This window comes from Temnothorax curvispinosus, unplaced genomic scaffold, assembly GCF_003070985.1.
Source record: "Temnothorax curvispinosus isolate PA1 unplaced genomic scaffold, ASM307098v1 QBEX01003445.1, whole genome shotgun sequence".
Classification (NCBI taxonomy): Eukaryota; Metazoa; Arthropoda; class Insecta; order Hymenoptera; family Formicidae; genus Temnothorax; species Temnothorax curvispinosus.
Window position 1 is genome coordinate 43,695 of NW_020213225.1, and position 16,333 is coordinate 60,027.

General features: G+C 33.4%; 3 protein-coding genes across 3 annotated transcripts; all 3 read left to right on the forward strand.

Annotated features, from left to right (window-relative positions):
- The first annotated feature begins 981 nt into the window (after positions 1 to 981).
- On the forward strand, positions 982 to 8,948 carry LOC112452541 (zinc finger protein 91-like). The gene is made up of 3 exons (XM_025012814.1): positions 982 to 985; positions 1,136 to 1,483; positions 8,701 to 8,948. The coding sequence occupies exons 1-3, from the start codon at positions 982 to 984 to the stop codon at positions 8,946 to 8,948; spliced, it is 600 nt and encodes a 199-aa protein (XP_024868582.1).
- Positions 8,949 to 10,302: 1,354 nt separating this feature from the next.
- LOC112452547 (zinc finger protein 275-like) lies at positions 10,303 to 11,617 on the forward strand. The gene has a single exon (XM_025012822.1). It carries the CDS (start codon positions 11,292 to 11,294, stop codon positions 11,592 to 11,594), a length of 303 nt encoding a protein of 100 aa, XP_024868590.1. The 5' UTR covers positions 10,303 to 11,291; the 3' UTR covers positions 11,595 to 11,617.
- Positions 11,618 to 11,648: 31 nt separating this feature from the next.
- On the forward strand, positions 11,649 to 14,727 carry LOC112452546 (zinc finger protein 350-like). Its single transcript, XM_025012821.1, has 2 exons — positions 11,649 to 11,731; positions 14,222 to 14,727. Exons 1-2 carry the CDS (start codon positions 11,680 to 11,682, stop codon positions 14,494 to 14,496), a joined length of 327 nt encoding a protein of 108 aa, XP_024868589.1. The 5' UTR covers positions 11,649 to 11,679; the 3' UTR covers positions 14,497 to 14,727.
- Positions 14,728 to 16,333: the final 1,606 nt, after the last annotated feature.

Genomic DNA, 16,333 nt, shown 5'->3' on the forward strand with positions numbered 1-16,333 from the left:
TGACTTTCGGCACTAAATACCACGACGATTTTTCTTGTTTTTTTCAGTCTACTTCCGGAAGGCGTGGGTCTGCTTCCAGTGTGGTAAGCGTTACCTGTGGCGCGGCTCCCTAAAGAACCACATACGGGTGGAATGCGGCAAAGAGCCGGCCTTCAAGTGTCCCGTCTGCGGCAGGAAGTTCAAGCATAAGCATCGCTGGCAGTCGCACGCGAAATGCATGCACAGCATTAAATTGTAACGCGAGAGCCATTTTGTACATAAGGGATTATGTATGCATGTTGTTTAACGACCTGATCGTTACTTTGATTTAATTTACAAACAAGCTTTTGCGAAAAAAGCACTATGCGATATTTTTCAGCGAAACGCCAAGGAAGAAACGCAGAAATGTATCGGCAAACTTGATTAAATTCGTACGACACCTAGTGATTAAGAAAGAGAGTGCAGCTTTAAACGAATCTATATTTTCTAATAATGAAATCAGCGAATTTTACAATGCCAATACATTTTGCAGTTAAATTGATACTAGATTTAACAGTTAGGCTTATGTATAGATCAGTATTTGGAGAATCGATAAAGTATTTTTTTGATTTCGAATTTGTATGTGATTTGTTAATCTCCTCAAGCACATAATTCCTAAAGTTTCAAATAAAAAATATTTTACAATAATCTTTGCTGTGAAATCCTAAAAACTTCAGCACGAAATAAATGAATAAAATTAAATTCAGAATGATCAGATTGGTTCGTTCATGAGCAAAATCTAAATTCGATTTAAAGCCAGTACGAGCCAAAGCACGGATGTGCGATAAGATAATAATATTTCTCACTTTTATACTTCTAATGGTTCCTTTTTTCCAATTCGATTCCCTGTGCACATAACAGACTCCTCTGATTTTGATTTTGAGATCCTTTTATATCGATCATCCTCAGTGAACTAATTCATTAAGATTAAATTCAAGTATGATGTAATCCATTTATCATATAATGAGTATAGCTAATATAAAGATCTTTAATTTAAATTCAAATCTGCGTTGTTTTTCTTTCACCCGAGAACACCGTGTGTAATTAACAATTTCGCGAAACAAATATGATTTCGCTGATTTACAATGTTTTCGCTTACACGAACTTTTATGTGCAGGACTCGCGGTGAGCAAGGTATGGAGCATAACTTCCCATGAGTTCAGAGATACGGACGACTCTTTAAAAGCGAGAGGCTTCAACGACTCCGTGACGTTTCCAACGAATGCGGACTATTCGAATGAACGTCAGATTCTTATATGCAATTTATGTGGTAACGCATATTCGTGGATAAGCAGTTTACGTCGTCATCAATTGCAGTGCGGTAACAAGGAAGCGAAAATCAGTTGTGATTTCTGCGCGAAGAAGTTCTACAGGCGGGACAGACTCAAGGAACACCTGTTTGTGTATCATTCTGACGTGATTTCCGAATGCAGGACTCGGCCTACGAAAGTGGCCGAGTATTCAAGTGTGCGAAGATAGAGTTGTGGCCAGATCGAAAAACTTTATGTACATATGCGAATGAACACGAAAATTTAATATATAAACCCGTATTCTCTTTAAAATCGTTCTACCAGGTGACGGGGTACATAAGTTTTACAATCGTACGCAATAAATTCTGCAATGCAATGAATATTAAATTCAACGTTAGGCTGACGTTCTTGGATTATAGAGTTATTTGATAAATATTTTTTATTTCGATTTTGTGTGTAATGTGTTAATCTCTTATACGCATAAGCTTACATATTTTTCTTATATATATTTTTAGTTAAGTAGTAAACTTGTGATTGTGATAGCGCGCATATTAATATTTTTTTTCGTTATTAGGAACAAATTATTTTTATGTGGCCAACTGTACGGCTCTGCTAAACGCCGCAATTCATTCTTGTCATGTTATTTGTAATACAATATAATAAAATTTTGTTTCTTCATTTCTTAAACAAATTTCTTTTGAGAATTTTTTTGTATGCACAATAGTTTATAGGGCGATTCTTCTCTATAGAATATATTCTTTCCTACACGAGCATCTCTTGTATTATGCGACAATACTCGATACAGGATGTCCAATATCAAAGTATTGGATACATATATCACGTATCAGAGAAGAAAGATCCCAATTCTAACAACTTATGCGAGAGAGCGACGTGTAAGAACAATGATTATTTATCATAATTATTTAAGATTAGTTCCTGCAACACCTGCAAGACGCATTAAATCGCGCGCTTTCGATGTTGCGATCGAGAAACGCGAGTCGAGAGAACAGCTTAACGATCACCGATAATCTTTCGTTTCAGCGTCTTCCTGGAAATCTAATCGGAAATCCTGGCCCTGCTACCGATGCGGCAAACGATACATGTGGCGGGACTCATTGAAGAAACACCAGCGGGTCGAATGCGGGAAAGATCCCACCTTCGAGTGTCCGATTTGCGGAAGGAAATTCAAGCACAAGCACCGGTGGCAGTCGCACGCCAGACTGATTCATTATATTAATGTATAACCGACCTACGAACTGTTCGATGAATTGTGAAGTGATCAATACGCGCTATCAAAGAATGATGTTCCTATAATCGTCTCTCGTGCTACTTTAACCCGAGAATGCACTCTTTATTAGTTCTTTATTAGTTCTTACTGATTACATTTTTTAAGACGACCGCGTTCTAAGATTACCCGACCTGTTCGTTTTGTGATTATTTTCCCTAAATTTTTCGTGGATTTTATTATAGTATACAAAATATTTTTTTCATAAAATATATACGGGAGAGGCGTTTAGACGTCATATAATATTTTAATAGCTTATTTTAGAGATTAATTAGAAAATCCCAATACGCAAATATCAAAGATCACAATAATCTTCGACTTATAAATGATCAAAATTCATTGGCGATATCGCATAAAGTTTGCACGTTTCAGACCTGTATTTATATATATAATTATATATATTTATATATATATATTATCGATAAATGGATGGATGGGTTTACGAAAGATTAGAACAAAAAATTGGCATTAGAAGAATACATACAATTTAATTATCGTCTTTTTTACAAAATAAATTAGAATGCACCATATGATCCTGCCATATCTTTTGGTGTTTTTACTTGCAATATATGTGCATTTGTTAAATCTATGAATATTGCTTTTTTTATTCCATATTAATATTTAACCTTGGAAAGAGAGAAGCAACCTGAAACTTCTAATTCTATTTAAAAAAATATTTAAGTTAGAGTAAAAAAGAAAATGAAATAACGCATATTAATTTATTTTTATTTATATAATCTTCTCTTTTCTCTTTCCTCTCTTACCTTTTTTCTCTTCTCTCTTCTATCTTCACTGTCCATAAAATGTGAACATCAAGGAAAGTAAAATTATTAGTTTTATATTCCAAAGATATCTGCATTTTATTTTTATTTTATTCTTTGTTTTTCTTATTCTTCATAATTTGTCTAACTAATAAAAAATTTTTAATTATAATAATAAGAGAAAATATATTTTTAATTACAATTTACTGAAACTGATATTAATAATCACTTTCCCATGATGTTCTATTTGATTGCGTTTTTTGGAAATTTTGTCCCTGCTAAAAAATTTAAGCAATAATAATATCTCTATCAACTTCAGGGAAAATTTCTGTTTTGTAAAGATCACTCTACTACTGCTCGTCATTTTTTACTGAGCATATAGCATGAGATATTTCCCTATCTTTCTTTTTTTATTTACATACCTCTGCGTATTTAATCCGCAATTTAATAACACAAATTTCAAACAATTTGCGTAACTCGTAATCATTATTCTGATGCATAATAAGGTACCAAAATTATCAATAAATAATCGAACCGTTCAATGATTACTAATCTATTTCGAGCTTCGCTTATTTATGCATTTTTTTACACACAGTTTTTAATAAACAGTTGCAAATATTCCAAGGTTAAATCTGTGCACTAATCTATTTTAACCCATCCATTTCGAAGCAAGGGATCGGTGATATTCATTTGTAATTATAATCTTATTTAATACATACATCTATATACATCCACACGCAATATATATCTGACATATAAATGAATTCTCACAGATCCATTACGTCACATTGAAATAAAATATAATTTCTCACTCACCAATACGACGTGTAGCAGCGGAGTTGTAACTACGTTGCAATCTGTAACACACGAACACAAAGATTCAAATTATAGCAGCGTTCACAAAGTTTAATATTCCGAAAAGTAATTGTTGCATGCGTTAAATAATTATAAACGATCAATTCCATGGATAACAAATAACAGATACTCACCCCATGGTTGCTCCGCTGTCGCCCGACGCCTCTCCCAGGCCTCTCCCTCCTCTCAGATTTCTCCTTGCACTCACTCGCGAGAAATACACATTTAATTACGACGCACAGCAACGGAGTTGTACCTAGGTTCCAATCTGTAACACACGACCACAAAATTCAAATTATAGCAGCGTCCACAAAGTTTAATAATCCGAAAAATAATCGTTGCATATGTTAAATAATTATAAACGACCAATTTTATAGGTAACAAATAATAGATTATTTACACCGTGGTTGCTCCGTCGTCGCCCGATGCCTCTCCCAGGCCCGTCCCTCCTCTCAGATTTGTTCGTTGCACTCGCGAGAAATACCTGCACATTTAATTACGACGCGCAGTTACTTTTTAAACGACACTCCCGACGTTAAAATTCGACTCGCGACTTTAAACGACACTCCCGATGTTGAAATCCAATACGCGCAATACTTTAAACGACACTCGAGCCTGACGTAAAAATCCGCGCACGAAGGGACGACGTGAAAAAAAAACGATCGCGCGCGAAACTGTGTAAGCCTCTTTTATTACTTTTTTCAAAAGTAGACTAACCCGGTATTCCGGTCTCTGTTTCGACCCTGTCGATCCCGTGCTCACGGAAATCTCGCGAATCTCTGAAAGTTTCATCCTGATATACCGCACGATGTAATAAGATCGCGTCAATGTCCAATTTAAAGCGACAAACCGTTGAAACCTTTCGAAATGTACAGCCGAAATTCTATACTGCACCTTCTATCGTATCCGTTTGGAACGCCAAAGCTCGCGAAGTACGCGGTACGCGAGAGCAAACGATCAGTACGTACATACATCATGGCGTCTTTCGTTCGAAAATCACTAGATAATTACTAGACAATTCATACATCCCTCCGTGCTCTCGAAAGGAGACGGCGCGGCGTCGACATCCGTCTCGACGCGAAGTTCAAGTCGCGGGATATATATATCTAACTAATCATCGCGGCTTCCCTCCACTCGAAAATCACTAACAATAGGTTAATCGCCAGACGATTCATACACGACTGCCGTGCTCTCGTTTCGAAAAAAGACGGTACTTATCTCAATCTCGTCTCGACGCGACGAGAGACTCAACTCGCGCCGACGTAAACTCGATATTTATTCGTGCACGCATGTGTGTTCGAATCCATGCACTCGTCGAAATAAAGAAATAAAAGTCCCCCGTAAATGAAAGTGAGTCTACGATTCCCCGGAGTCGCCGGCTTCCCCCGTGTCGCGACGATTTCTATCTTCGAATAAATCACGCGGAATATGTCTCTTAAAGAGTCGGTACGTCTTATCAATTGAGAGAGTCGGTCAATTACGCGGATCGCTAAATGCTAGTTAACAGGGAACAGGGAACGATCGTGTTTGAAACGGGAATAATATTACCACACGCAGAGCGACACGCGCCTCTGCCTCTCCGCTCGAGCGTCGTTGTGCGAATGATGAGTGCGTAGCGGCGCGGCGCGGGGTGGCCGGGGGAGGGCGACACGTCCGCGGGGCGCGGCGACTTTTTTTGTACACACTCGGCGCGCTGTTCGGTAATTTCGGCACGTAACGGCACTTTTTAAAATATATTCACGTTAAATATCGCGCGTTTCAGATTAATTTCCATCAACGGACTACCGTCGCAAAGTTTAACGTATCGTACGTTAATTAAAGAGTAAAATTCACTCGTATCCTGACCGAAAAAAGTATTACTCTTTAAATTTAAATTTAATGTTTAATTTAATATCTACATCTCTCTAATTTATTTTTATCGTGATCGAAAAATGCATTACTTTTAAAATTTAGATTTAATATTTCATTTAATATATCTTTTGAAATGGAACGATTAATCATTCGAATTCATTATTCGAGAATGATTATGTCAATCATTAAAAAAGAATTAAATTATTTGCGTGTAACGCAGTTAAAATTTGCTACTGTTATATTAATGTCAGCTAATTAATTGGTATTTGCTGCATAAAAGAAAGCGAAAAACAAAATCAGCTGAGATGTAAAAATCGATATTATTATTTATAAAAGATAATAGAAAAGAAATTGATATGCACATGAACATAGTTATGAACCTGTATCGCGTAAACTTTACGCGATATCAATTTTAATCAGTATAAATGAAAAATACTATATCTACAATATTTTTTAATTAGGACTTTTAATTCAGTCTAATTAATCTCCAAAATAATTAAAGTACTATTCAGTGATTCGTTTTTACATACATATACTTCATTTATACATATTTGATAACATTGTAATTAATAAATAACGAAGAACGTACGGCGCTTTTTCGATTTTTTTTTAAATATAATTGTTTCTGTAATTTTTTCGTTATTAATCTTCCTGTCATTACTTAAATCGGAATATTCTCTTGTAAATACGAAAACTAATCTAAAAATACGAAATATAAAATCGCAATACTGTCGAAAATGTAATTGCAAATAATATTTATGTTTGCTTTCTGAGACAGTTTATATAATTGAAATTATAAAAAGTGGACATGCACTTGAGCAGCGTAAAACAGTGTAAATAAAATATTTCAAAAATATTTCGTGTGTGCAAAAATCTTTTTTTCCTTTATATATCCTACAGCCAATTTCTATAATATATTTGTTTATTACAATATTTCGCATATGCGTATGTGGATATGCGTTATAAGATTTGATTTATTTTCCAGAATTATGTTCTTTCTCTCAATCTTATTTTAGACGATTTATAATTTATGCGGAATTCTATAATATTTGTACTTTTTTTCCGTGTAATACGAAAAATTTTTGAAGAATAAGAATACACATATATGTACTGTATATTAAATTAAACACATACATAAAAGTACAGGCCATCACAAATTATAAATAGAATTGTATTCTGACGTGAATAAATCTAACGTGAATTATAGATTGTCTAAAATGGGCTTTATTTACGATATATTTTAGCATTCTGTAAATAGAATGCATTTTGAGAATTATTTTGAGGACACAAATGTCTAAAATTATTATGTTTCTATATTTATCCTATTTATACGATACAGGTATTCAATTCACAAATTTACAATCAAATTCATTAATAATTGATAATTGCGCTAAAATCTCTATGGGCCGATATCATAGTATCCGATTTGGTGATCCTCCAATTAAACTCACTCTTCGTTTCTTTCTAGGGGGATAGTTAGAAAAAGATGCAGAGTGAGTTTAATCGGAAGATTACGTTAATCGGAGACCGTGATATCGGCCCTATTCTTCTATATTGATCGCGTAGGGTAAACTCGGGTAAGATGGGGATAGGGAAAAGATGGCCAATCTATGTTCTTTCAATCTAGCTCGCCATGAAACATCGAATGAACATGAGTTGGCCATCTTTCCTGTATGGCCATCTTACCCGAGTTTACCCTATATTTGCATTTGTCGTTTGAAAGTCTTACTAACCGGAAGTCACTGTCACTTTCAGGGAACGAGAACAACAAGAAATTAAACTTCGATTGTACGATGGCGGCTCTGGTGATTTGCCCGGATTGCGGAAGAAGTTGCCAAAACGTTCATCTACTACGCAGAGAATGCTTGAAGGAACGCAAATTTATCTGTTCAATATGCTCTAAAGCCTTCAGACGGAAGTATGATTTGCAAAGACATATGATATGCATACACAATTTGACAAATTGAACTAACAGCTCGTCGCCGATCAAAACGGCTCTCAAACTTAAACGGAGCGTGTTAGCTTTATTTTTATTATGTGAAGAAATAAATATTTGCTACACTTTGTATCTAACAAAACGAAATAAACTCCCTATAATCCTGAAATTTGTTTCAATGGTTAAGTTTTTCTCCCAGACACAATGAAAAATGCATATCACTCGTAAACTATAAATCTGATATTACAGTCAATAACTATACAGTCATATACGCACAGTATATGCAGTTATCTAAAAGTAAAAAGTATTATTTCATTTAAAATATAAGCATTTTTTAATTACAATGTTTATTAATATTATTGTGATATTATTCACGAAAAGAGTAACTTGTAGGTACGAAAAAGATAGTTAGCATTTTATTTGTAAAATCAGACAAATTATATTTTGTCACTAATGCAATACTTTCATACATGGATATTGATTAACATTCTTAAATTCTTAAATAAATTAAAATTATATTAAATATATATCATATTTTTTTCTCCCACAATGTTTCAAGCAAATAAACTTAAGTACATCTTACTGAAACTTCTGCAGTAAAGTTAAAAGGCTCAAACTCTTTTTTTTATTTGTCTGCTTTCATTGTCAGTGCGGCAGCCAATTAGCCATAAAACAACCGTAAATGTTCCTTATTTTACATCGCTGCCGATTTAATCTTCTACGCTTTTCTGTTTTACTTTTCAGTCCCGAGACTGATCGTGAAGAAGATAGAGAAGCTGCAGTACGCGAAGAAGCCGATGATCTACAAATGCACGAGATGCACCAAGAGTTATCAATTGGAAACGTCCTTGCGAAGACATCAGAGATTGGAGTGCGGCATTGAGCCCAAGCACGAATGCCTGATGTGTGGCAAGAAATTCACGTATAAATTCATGCTAACTCACCATTTGGTGTCCTGCAAGAAAAAGACAGCTTCGAAAGAAATGTTTTAGATGAATCGATACGACTCTCTCGATATGACGGCTGTGTTATAATTTGCGAAGAGAATGGAAAGTTATTTTGTTTCTATGTATACGAGAGATATTTATTGCTTGCCTAGACAGAATTGTACCTATTGGCAAACTGCGTTAATTAAATCTCGAGTGACTTTTTTCTAGATTATTATGTTGTTCCAAAAATTATTATTTATTAATTAATGTTAGCGCTAATCGGTCAGTGCAATTTCGACGTATTACAGCATTATTCCAAGGTTGTAATTCGAATTAATCCTATGTCATTAAATCACGGAATGACGATTGAAAGCGAAAAAGAAAATTTATTTTGAAACTAATATTTTTCATGATTAGGACTTTCCAAAATCTTATTATTAAGTTCGTAATGCTGACAATTTGCTGTCACTGTGTAATATCAAACTGATTTAAGAAAATATTATGTATTTGGTAAATACAACTTGCTTATTTCTAAAAGAATCCTAAGCTTAAAGAATTTTTATTTATATTGTTAAAGAGAATTTCTTATTATACAGAAAGCAATTATGAGTTATGCTACGGTTATCAAGATGCAATGTATCTGTAATATGTTATATTAAAATGCAATGATTCATTCAAGCAAGTCTCTTATTTTACATAAGAACAGATTTTTAGACTTTATAATATAATAAATCTTGTTTGTCACGTACGATCGATATCGTATATTTCTTTAGACTTAAAGCGTATACATATATATGTTGGATTTTTATGTGTTTTTGACGCAGACCAGATAAAGAATTTACTAGATTTTTATTTATTAGGGTAGGATACCAAGAATCAAATAATAAACGTTTGCCGTTTCAGATAGATTTCTTTTTTGATTAGAATGTATATACAATTATTTAAAAATCAAAGACTTCAAGAAAGAAAAAGCGTTTGTAGTTCCATTATATGTAATAGCTTTATACAAACGTATAAATGATATGCAAACACTGGCTGGTTTCAGCAGAACGTTTATTTTGCAACTGTTGGAAGTTTTCTGAGTTCAGATTGGATTATTCTTTTAGATCTAGAGGAATAATCCAATTTGAGCTCAGAAAACTTCCAACAGTTGCAAAATAAACGTTCTGCTGAACGTGGCCACTGTTTTTAAACAATACAATAAACTATTAAAAAAAAATAGTTTTCATTTCTTGTTGTATAAATTGAAACTGAATTCACAATACGAAGCTAAATGTACATTTACATTAATAAATTAACCAAAAATCTATTTATCAATAATGTTGTAATAAAATTTCATATGTTAATTACGTTTGATAAATTATTTCTTCCCTTGACGTTTTAAATAAATAATATCTAAACATAATAACAAATGACGAATTCTACTTTGCATAAAAATCCGCATCAGCATGCCTTACTCTTTTTTTTATCTCACCTTCTCACCTTATTTTCATCTCCCCTCTTCTTTCGTAATTTATCTCTTCTGCATCATCGCACTTCCATCAATGACGTTCCTTTATAGCTTATGTAAATTAAATTTTAGCAATACTCTGATCAAAACTTTTCCGGTCGGAAGTGGAACTCCCTAACTGCACGAACTTAATCACTGCAATGCTTACCAGACAATGGCAATATAATGGATGAAGTGATGAAATGGATTAATCATTAATCATTCATTAAATACTCATAATGAATAAATTGCCGATGATAATCCGCCGTAATTCTTGATATTTTATAAGTTTATTTTGTTCCATTTTTTTTATTTTAGAGGATATAGTTACACTCTAATCACAGTATAATCATACCCAGTAGCGACACTGAACGTTTTTAGTGAGTTCCAATTCCGTACATTTAGGGATATGGCGGCCTGTATGTATGACAAAGAGAAAGATACTTCGCTCTCTTTCTCTCTTGTACGTTCGTACCATCTCAGACGATGGCGGCGAGTGTGCCGACGCTCAGTGTCGCTATTGAATATGGTTATACCGTACTCTAATCTTCCTATCTATTTTACATTTTCAATAACAAAACAAAATTTCCGTAATTGTGTGTAAGTTACTCTCCGCAAATTGTGTTCTCTTGGATTACTTTCGCAGTTCTTGAAATTATTTTTAATCAGGCTGCAGAAAGAAATTGATGACCGAAACTGCGTATAACCTCTGTATCTTTAATTGACTTTATCAGAAATTCATTAAAGATGAAAGAAATCGTAGTTCGGTTAGTCTGTCCATATTTTTAGCTAAAGTCATTTTGATTCAATCTCTATTTCCGGTTCGGGGGAGCATTGCGATTACGACGTAGCGTCGAACAAATTGCAAACAAATCGTCTAACCACATTGTCCTCTCGTTGCAGGTCTTCTGGCGCAGATGCTGCTGCAGGACGAAAGCGAGTGGAGCCCACGTGGAGCGAGTGGATCATCGTACAAGATGCCCAGAGACGCCCGAAAGAAGAGCCCGGGCGAGGCCAAGTACGTGTGCAACAGGTGCGGGAAAATGTACAAGGCTACGACTTCGTTAAGCCGTCACAAGCGACTTGAATGCGGTGTCGTGCCCTGCGAGGTATGCCCTATCTGCGGCCGCAGATTCAAGCACAGATTCGTCCTAAACGCCCACATCGTCGGCTGCGAGAGGAGAATGAATCAGACGATACAGAAGAAGGATTACGATTAAAGGCCGCGTTAATCAACGACGAAGAGAGAACGAGAGCGAGATTACGAAGTGAAGACGATGATCGACAAATTATCTAGAGTGATCCATGGAACTGGTGGAAATATTTTTCATCGACGCGATGTACTTTCGAAATAACTGTAATTAAAAATGCAAGCAATTTCATGCAAAACAGATACTTATTTACTATTATAATGTAAGATGAACGTATATCCCAAGACAAATTGCAAATGTTATATCTTAACTTTACTAGAAGAGTAAAATAATAATTTTAAAAGATATGAGTTTAAATTCCAAAAGTCGAATCGAATAAAAATGCGAGAAGAGGTGCCCTTTAAATTCTCATCAGAAAACACTCCGGTATTTTTACTTCTGCACGCGAAAATCTCTTTCGTTTAGTCTACATAATAAAACTTTTTATCATATTTCTCTTAATGAATATTATAATTAAGAATGGATATACGGATTTACACGTCTGAATTCGTAAGATAAATGACCGTTTTGCGAGAAACGTTTGTTACGTATATATTTCGACACATATTTATGATACAGGCGATACAGCCATAATGTATTTAATCTTTTATCATTTGTGGAGTTTAGTCATAAAAATAGTCATACATAATATATAGTCAACTGTTAATCCAAGCCAAACGAATATTGTTATTTTGACACAGACGATATCGTCCATGCTATCCAATTCGCTTCGCGAATGAATGAATGTTGCAAATACCTATATACTTCCTATTTTTTATTATACAATAAAAGTCTGGTAATAACTCGATGCATTAACGCGTAACCTGTACGTATTATACATATGGAGAACATAAAATTGTTCAAACACACACTCATTAATGTTTTAATTTATCATAAATTGTCATTTATTATTTTTTATGATTTGCGAATACAATGGTTTTGCGATTAACACGAAAATTTCAATCAAAAAATCAACGATGACTGTCAACGAAATAACAATTTCCCAATTTTAAGTTCCCAATCATTACTTATCCGTTTTGTGCCGTATTCTGATCCGCATTCAATCTAATTTGTTTTCATAAGCTTTATTTTGATCACAGAGAGCACGGTTCTCAATCCCAGTAGTATTATTTTTTATACTCTATATGTTTTTTACATCCTAATCTAAATATGAAACGAAATTATCATTCTTACCTGTTTGTTTTAATTAATTGTACAATGATAAATAAACGCTTTTTTTGGAGCATAAAAGTTGATCAATCTTTTTTCCTTATAATTTTTGACAACGTAATATCTTGTTGAAAATATATACATAATATATTGTTGCTATTTAAAATGAAAAATTATTCTTTTATGTAAATATTCTTTACATAATTTTTAATAATGAATATTTTGCATATAATTTTTATGATTGATTTTAATTTACTCATCACTAAGGGATATTTAAAAATCACCAATTTAGGTATTTCTGAGATCCGCATACAAAATTGTTGAATGGCTTTTGTATATAATTGTCTCTGTGCTATGCTTTAATACTTCGTTAAATTCTAATATTGCTTTATTATAATATACTTGGCTTATATTATATAGCGAATTAGCAGAAAGTTGTTTTATCTCACTTCAAATCTACGTTATTTCGTTTTTCTTCTTTTATTTGAAAACACCATATTTTTGTGATCAGTAACGTCACAAAACGATCTACTGATTTACAGCTTTTCCGCTCACACCAATTTTATCGTCATGACTCAACGAAAGCTTGTTTTTTTATAGATATTTTTTAAAGATGCGGATGACTTATTCTTTAGAAACTTTACGACTCTGCGATATTTTCAATGAACGGAGAAAATCCGAATACAGTAAGATTTTCACGTGTAGCTTATGCGGTAACGAGTACAAGCTATTAAGCAGTATACATCAATCAGTGAGGATAAACAAGCAGAAAAAGTGCGAATTCTGCTTTAAAAAGTTTCAAGTAAAGGAAAACTATGAAACATTTGTTTGTATCAATTGTATCACTCGAAATTGATTTCCGAGTGTGAACTTGGCTTGACGAAAGTGTTAATTGGGAGAAAATCATATATAGAAGCCTGGTTCGAGATTGGGGATCACTTAACGCTTTATGTATATGCACGACGAAAATTTAATAAATAATTAGATAAGATGTGTGTGTCAGTGCGTGTATGTGTAATTTACATGTAGTTAGAACACTTCGATTTTGATTACATGAAAGACTTTTTGAATGTCGCAATGGAATGATTGATTATTAATACGATCAATATGTTTTTATATTGTATACATTAAGCGTTAAGAGAGACAAACGTATTAGCATTTAGAGACCGATCCAAATAGTCGAATATTATAAAACATTATTGAAATAAAAATTTCATTTAAAATATACTATTGTATACATCTTGTCCATATGCGACTTAACAACTGATTTTCTTCATAAAAGAAGTAAATTATTAAGAGATTAGATCCATAATGTAAAAATTAATGCTCATTGCAATACATATGAATGAGTGTTAATTGATTTAATTTAATCGATTCGTTTACTAAATGTCTAATTGATTTCACTTGACCTTAATATTTGCATGATTATACTAATATTATAACGTTATCGATTTCGCGAGAGTAACGAAATCTTTTCGATATTCCAGACGGCGACCTGATGAACGAGGATAACAAATTTAAACTGGAAGCTATCTATCCGAATACATCTTCACAGTTCGTAAATTGTGGCCAACTGACGCTTCCGCAAGAGCATATATGCGGCGAGTGCGGCAAGGGTTATAAATGGAGGGAGAATCTGTACCGGCATCAAAGACTGGAGTGCGGCAAGCTGCCTACGTTGCGTTGCAAAATTTGCATGAAAATGTTCTACCGTCGATACGAATTAACCAATCATTTGAAAATGAAACATCACAAAGCGTAATCAATTCTCCCGCGTTGGAGATGTTTATCAGAAGTATCAATGTAATTGATTCTCCCACGACGAATACTTTTTATCGAGTAGAAATATAGATATTAGTTTTTCTTATTTTCTTTTGACGCGATTATTGTAGAATTTGTTATATTTTTGCGATTGTCCTATATACTGACGAAATAACATGTATCTGCATCTTGTAGACATTATCTCGAAATAAAGCAATCTACGGAAAACACATTCTGATTAAAAGGCTATTCCATTATAATTGTTTTATTTTGCTACATCTTTCTCTTAATCTGTTTCATACTATATTATCAGATTGTGTTTATATAATGACAAAACATTATCATACAATATCAGCAATTATTGAACTTGAAAATATAAGATATTAGCAAAGCGGACATTTATTTATTATGTAACTTGTCTCTTTGCGAATCTATCAATAAAGTAATACTATTAAAAAAAAATAATGATTGAACATCATACTGTGTTCCTATTATTTTCCTGCTTTTCTCTCATTATAAATGTTATCCATTGTATGACATTACGTTTATTATTCATTCGAGGCTCTGCAATTTTAGAGCCGTCGCATCAACGTGTATGTATGTACGTATCATATACACATGGAGAATATAAAATTGTTAAAACACATACTCATTAATGTTTTAATTTATCATTTATCATTTTTTATGATTCGCGAATACAACGGTTTTGTGCTATTTAAGATGAACATTTTAATAAAAAATAAACGATGACTATCAGCAAAATAACAATAATTCCACACCTTTTAAGTTCACAATCATTGCTTATCTGTTTTGTGCCGTATTCTGATTTGCATTTAATCTAATTTATTTATTTTTATAAGTTTTATTCTAATTATTATAGAGAAGCGTGCAGCTTATGCGGTAACGAGTACAAGTTATTAAGCAGTTTACGTTCATCAATCAGTGCGGATGAACAAGGAGATGAAGAAGTGCGAATTGCGCATAAAGAAGTTCCATGAGCGGAACAGAAGAAAAACTTAGGAACACACTTGTTTACATCACTCAATGTTACACTCATTGTTACACTCGAAATTGATTTCCGAGTGTAAAACTTGGCTTGACGAAAGTGTTAATTGGGAGAAGATAATATAGAAGCCCGGTTCGATATTTGGAGATCACTTAACGCTTTATGTATATATGCAAATTTAATAGATATCATTAGATAAGATGTGCATGTGTGTGAGATCTACATGTAGTTAAAACACTTCAATTTTGATTACATGAGAGATTTTATGAATGTTGCAATGAACAATTGATTATTAGTACGATCAATATGTTTTTATACTGTATACATTAAGCATTAAGAGAGACAAACTTAGCATTTAGAAACCGGTCCAAATAGTCGAGTATTATAAAATATTATTAAAAGTTTATTTAGAATATTATTGTATGTGTGACAAAATGTATTGTACATGTTGTCCATATATGACTCAACAACTGACTTCCTCTGTGAAAGAAGTAAACCATTACAAGATTAAATCTATAATGTAAAAATTAATACTCATTGCGATGCATTCGGTTGAATGTTAATTGATTTAATTTAATCGATTCGTTTACTGAGCGTCTTGTTGATTTAACTTAATATCAATATTTATATAATTGTATTAACATCATCGATTTCGTCAGAGTAACAAAATCTTTTCCATATTCCAGACGTCCTGATGAACGAGGATAACAAATTTAAACTGGACGGTATCCATCTGAATACATCCCGACAGTTCGTAAATCGTGGCCAATCGTTTCCGCAAGAGCATATATGCGGCGAGTGCGGCAAGGGATATAAATGGATGGATAATCTG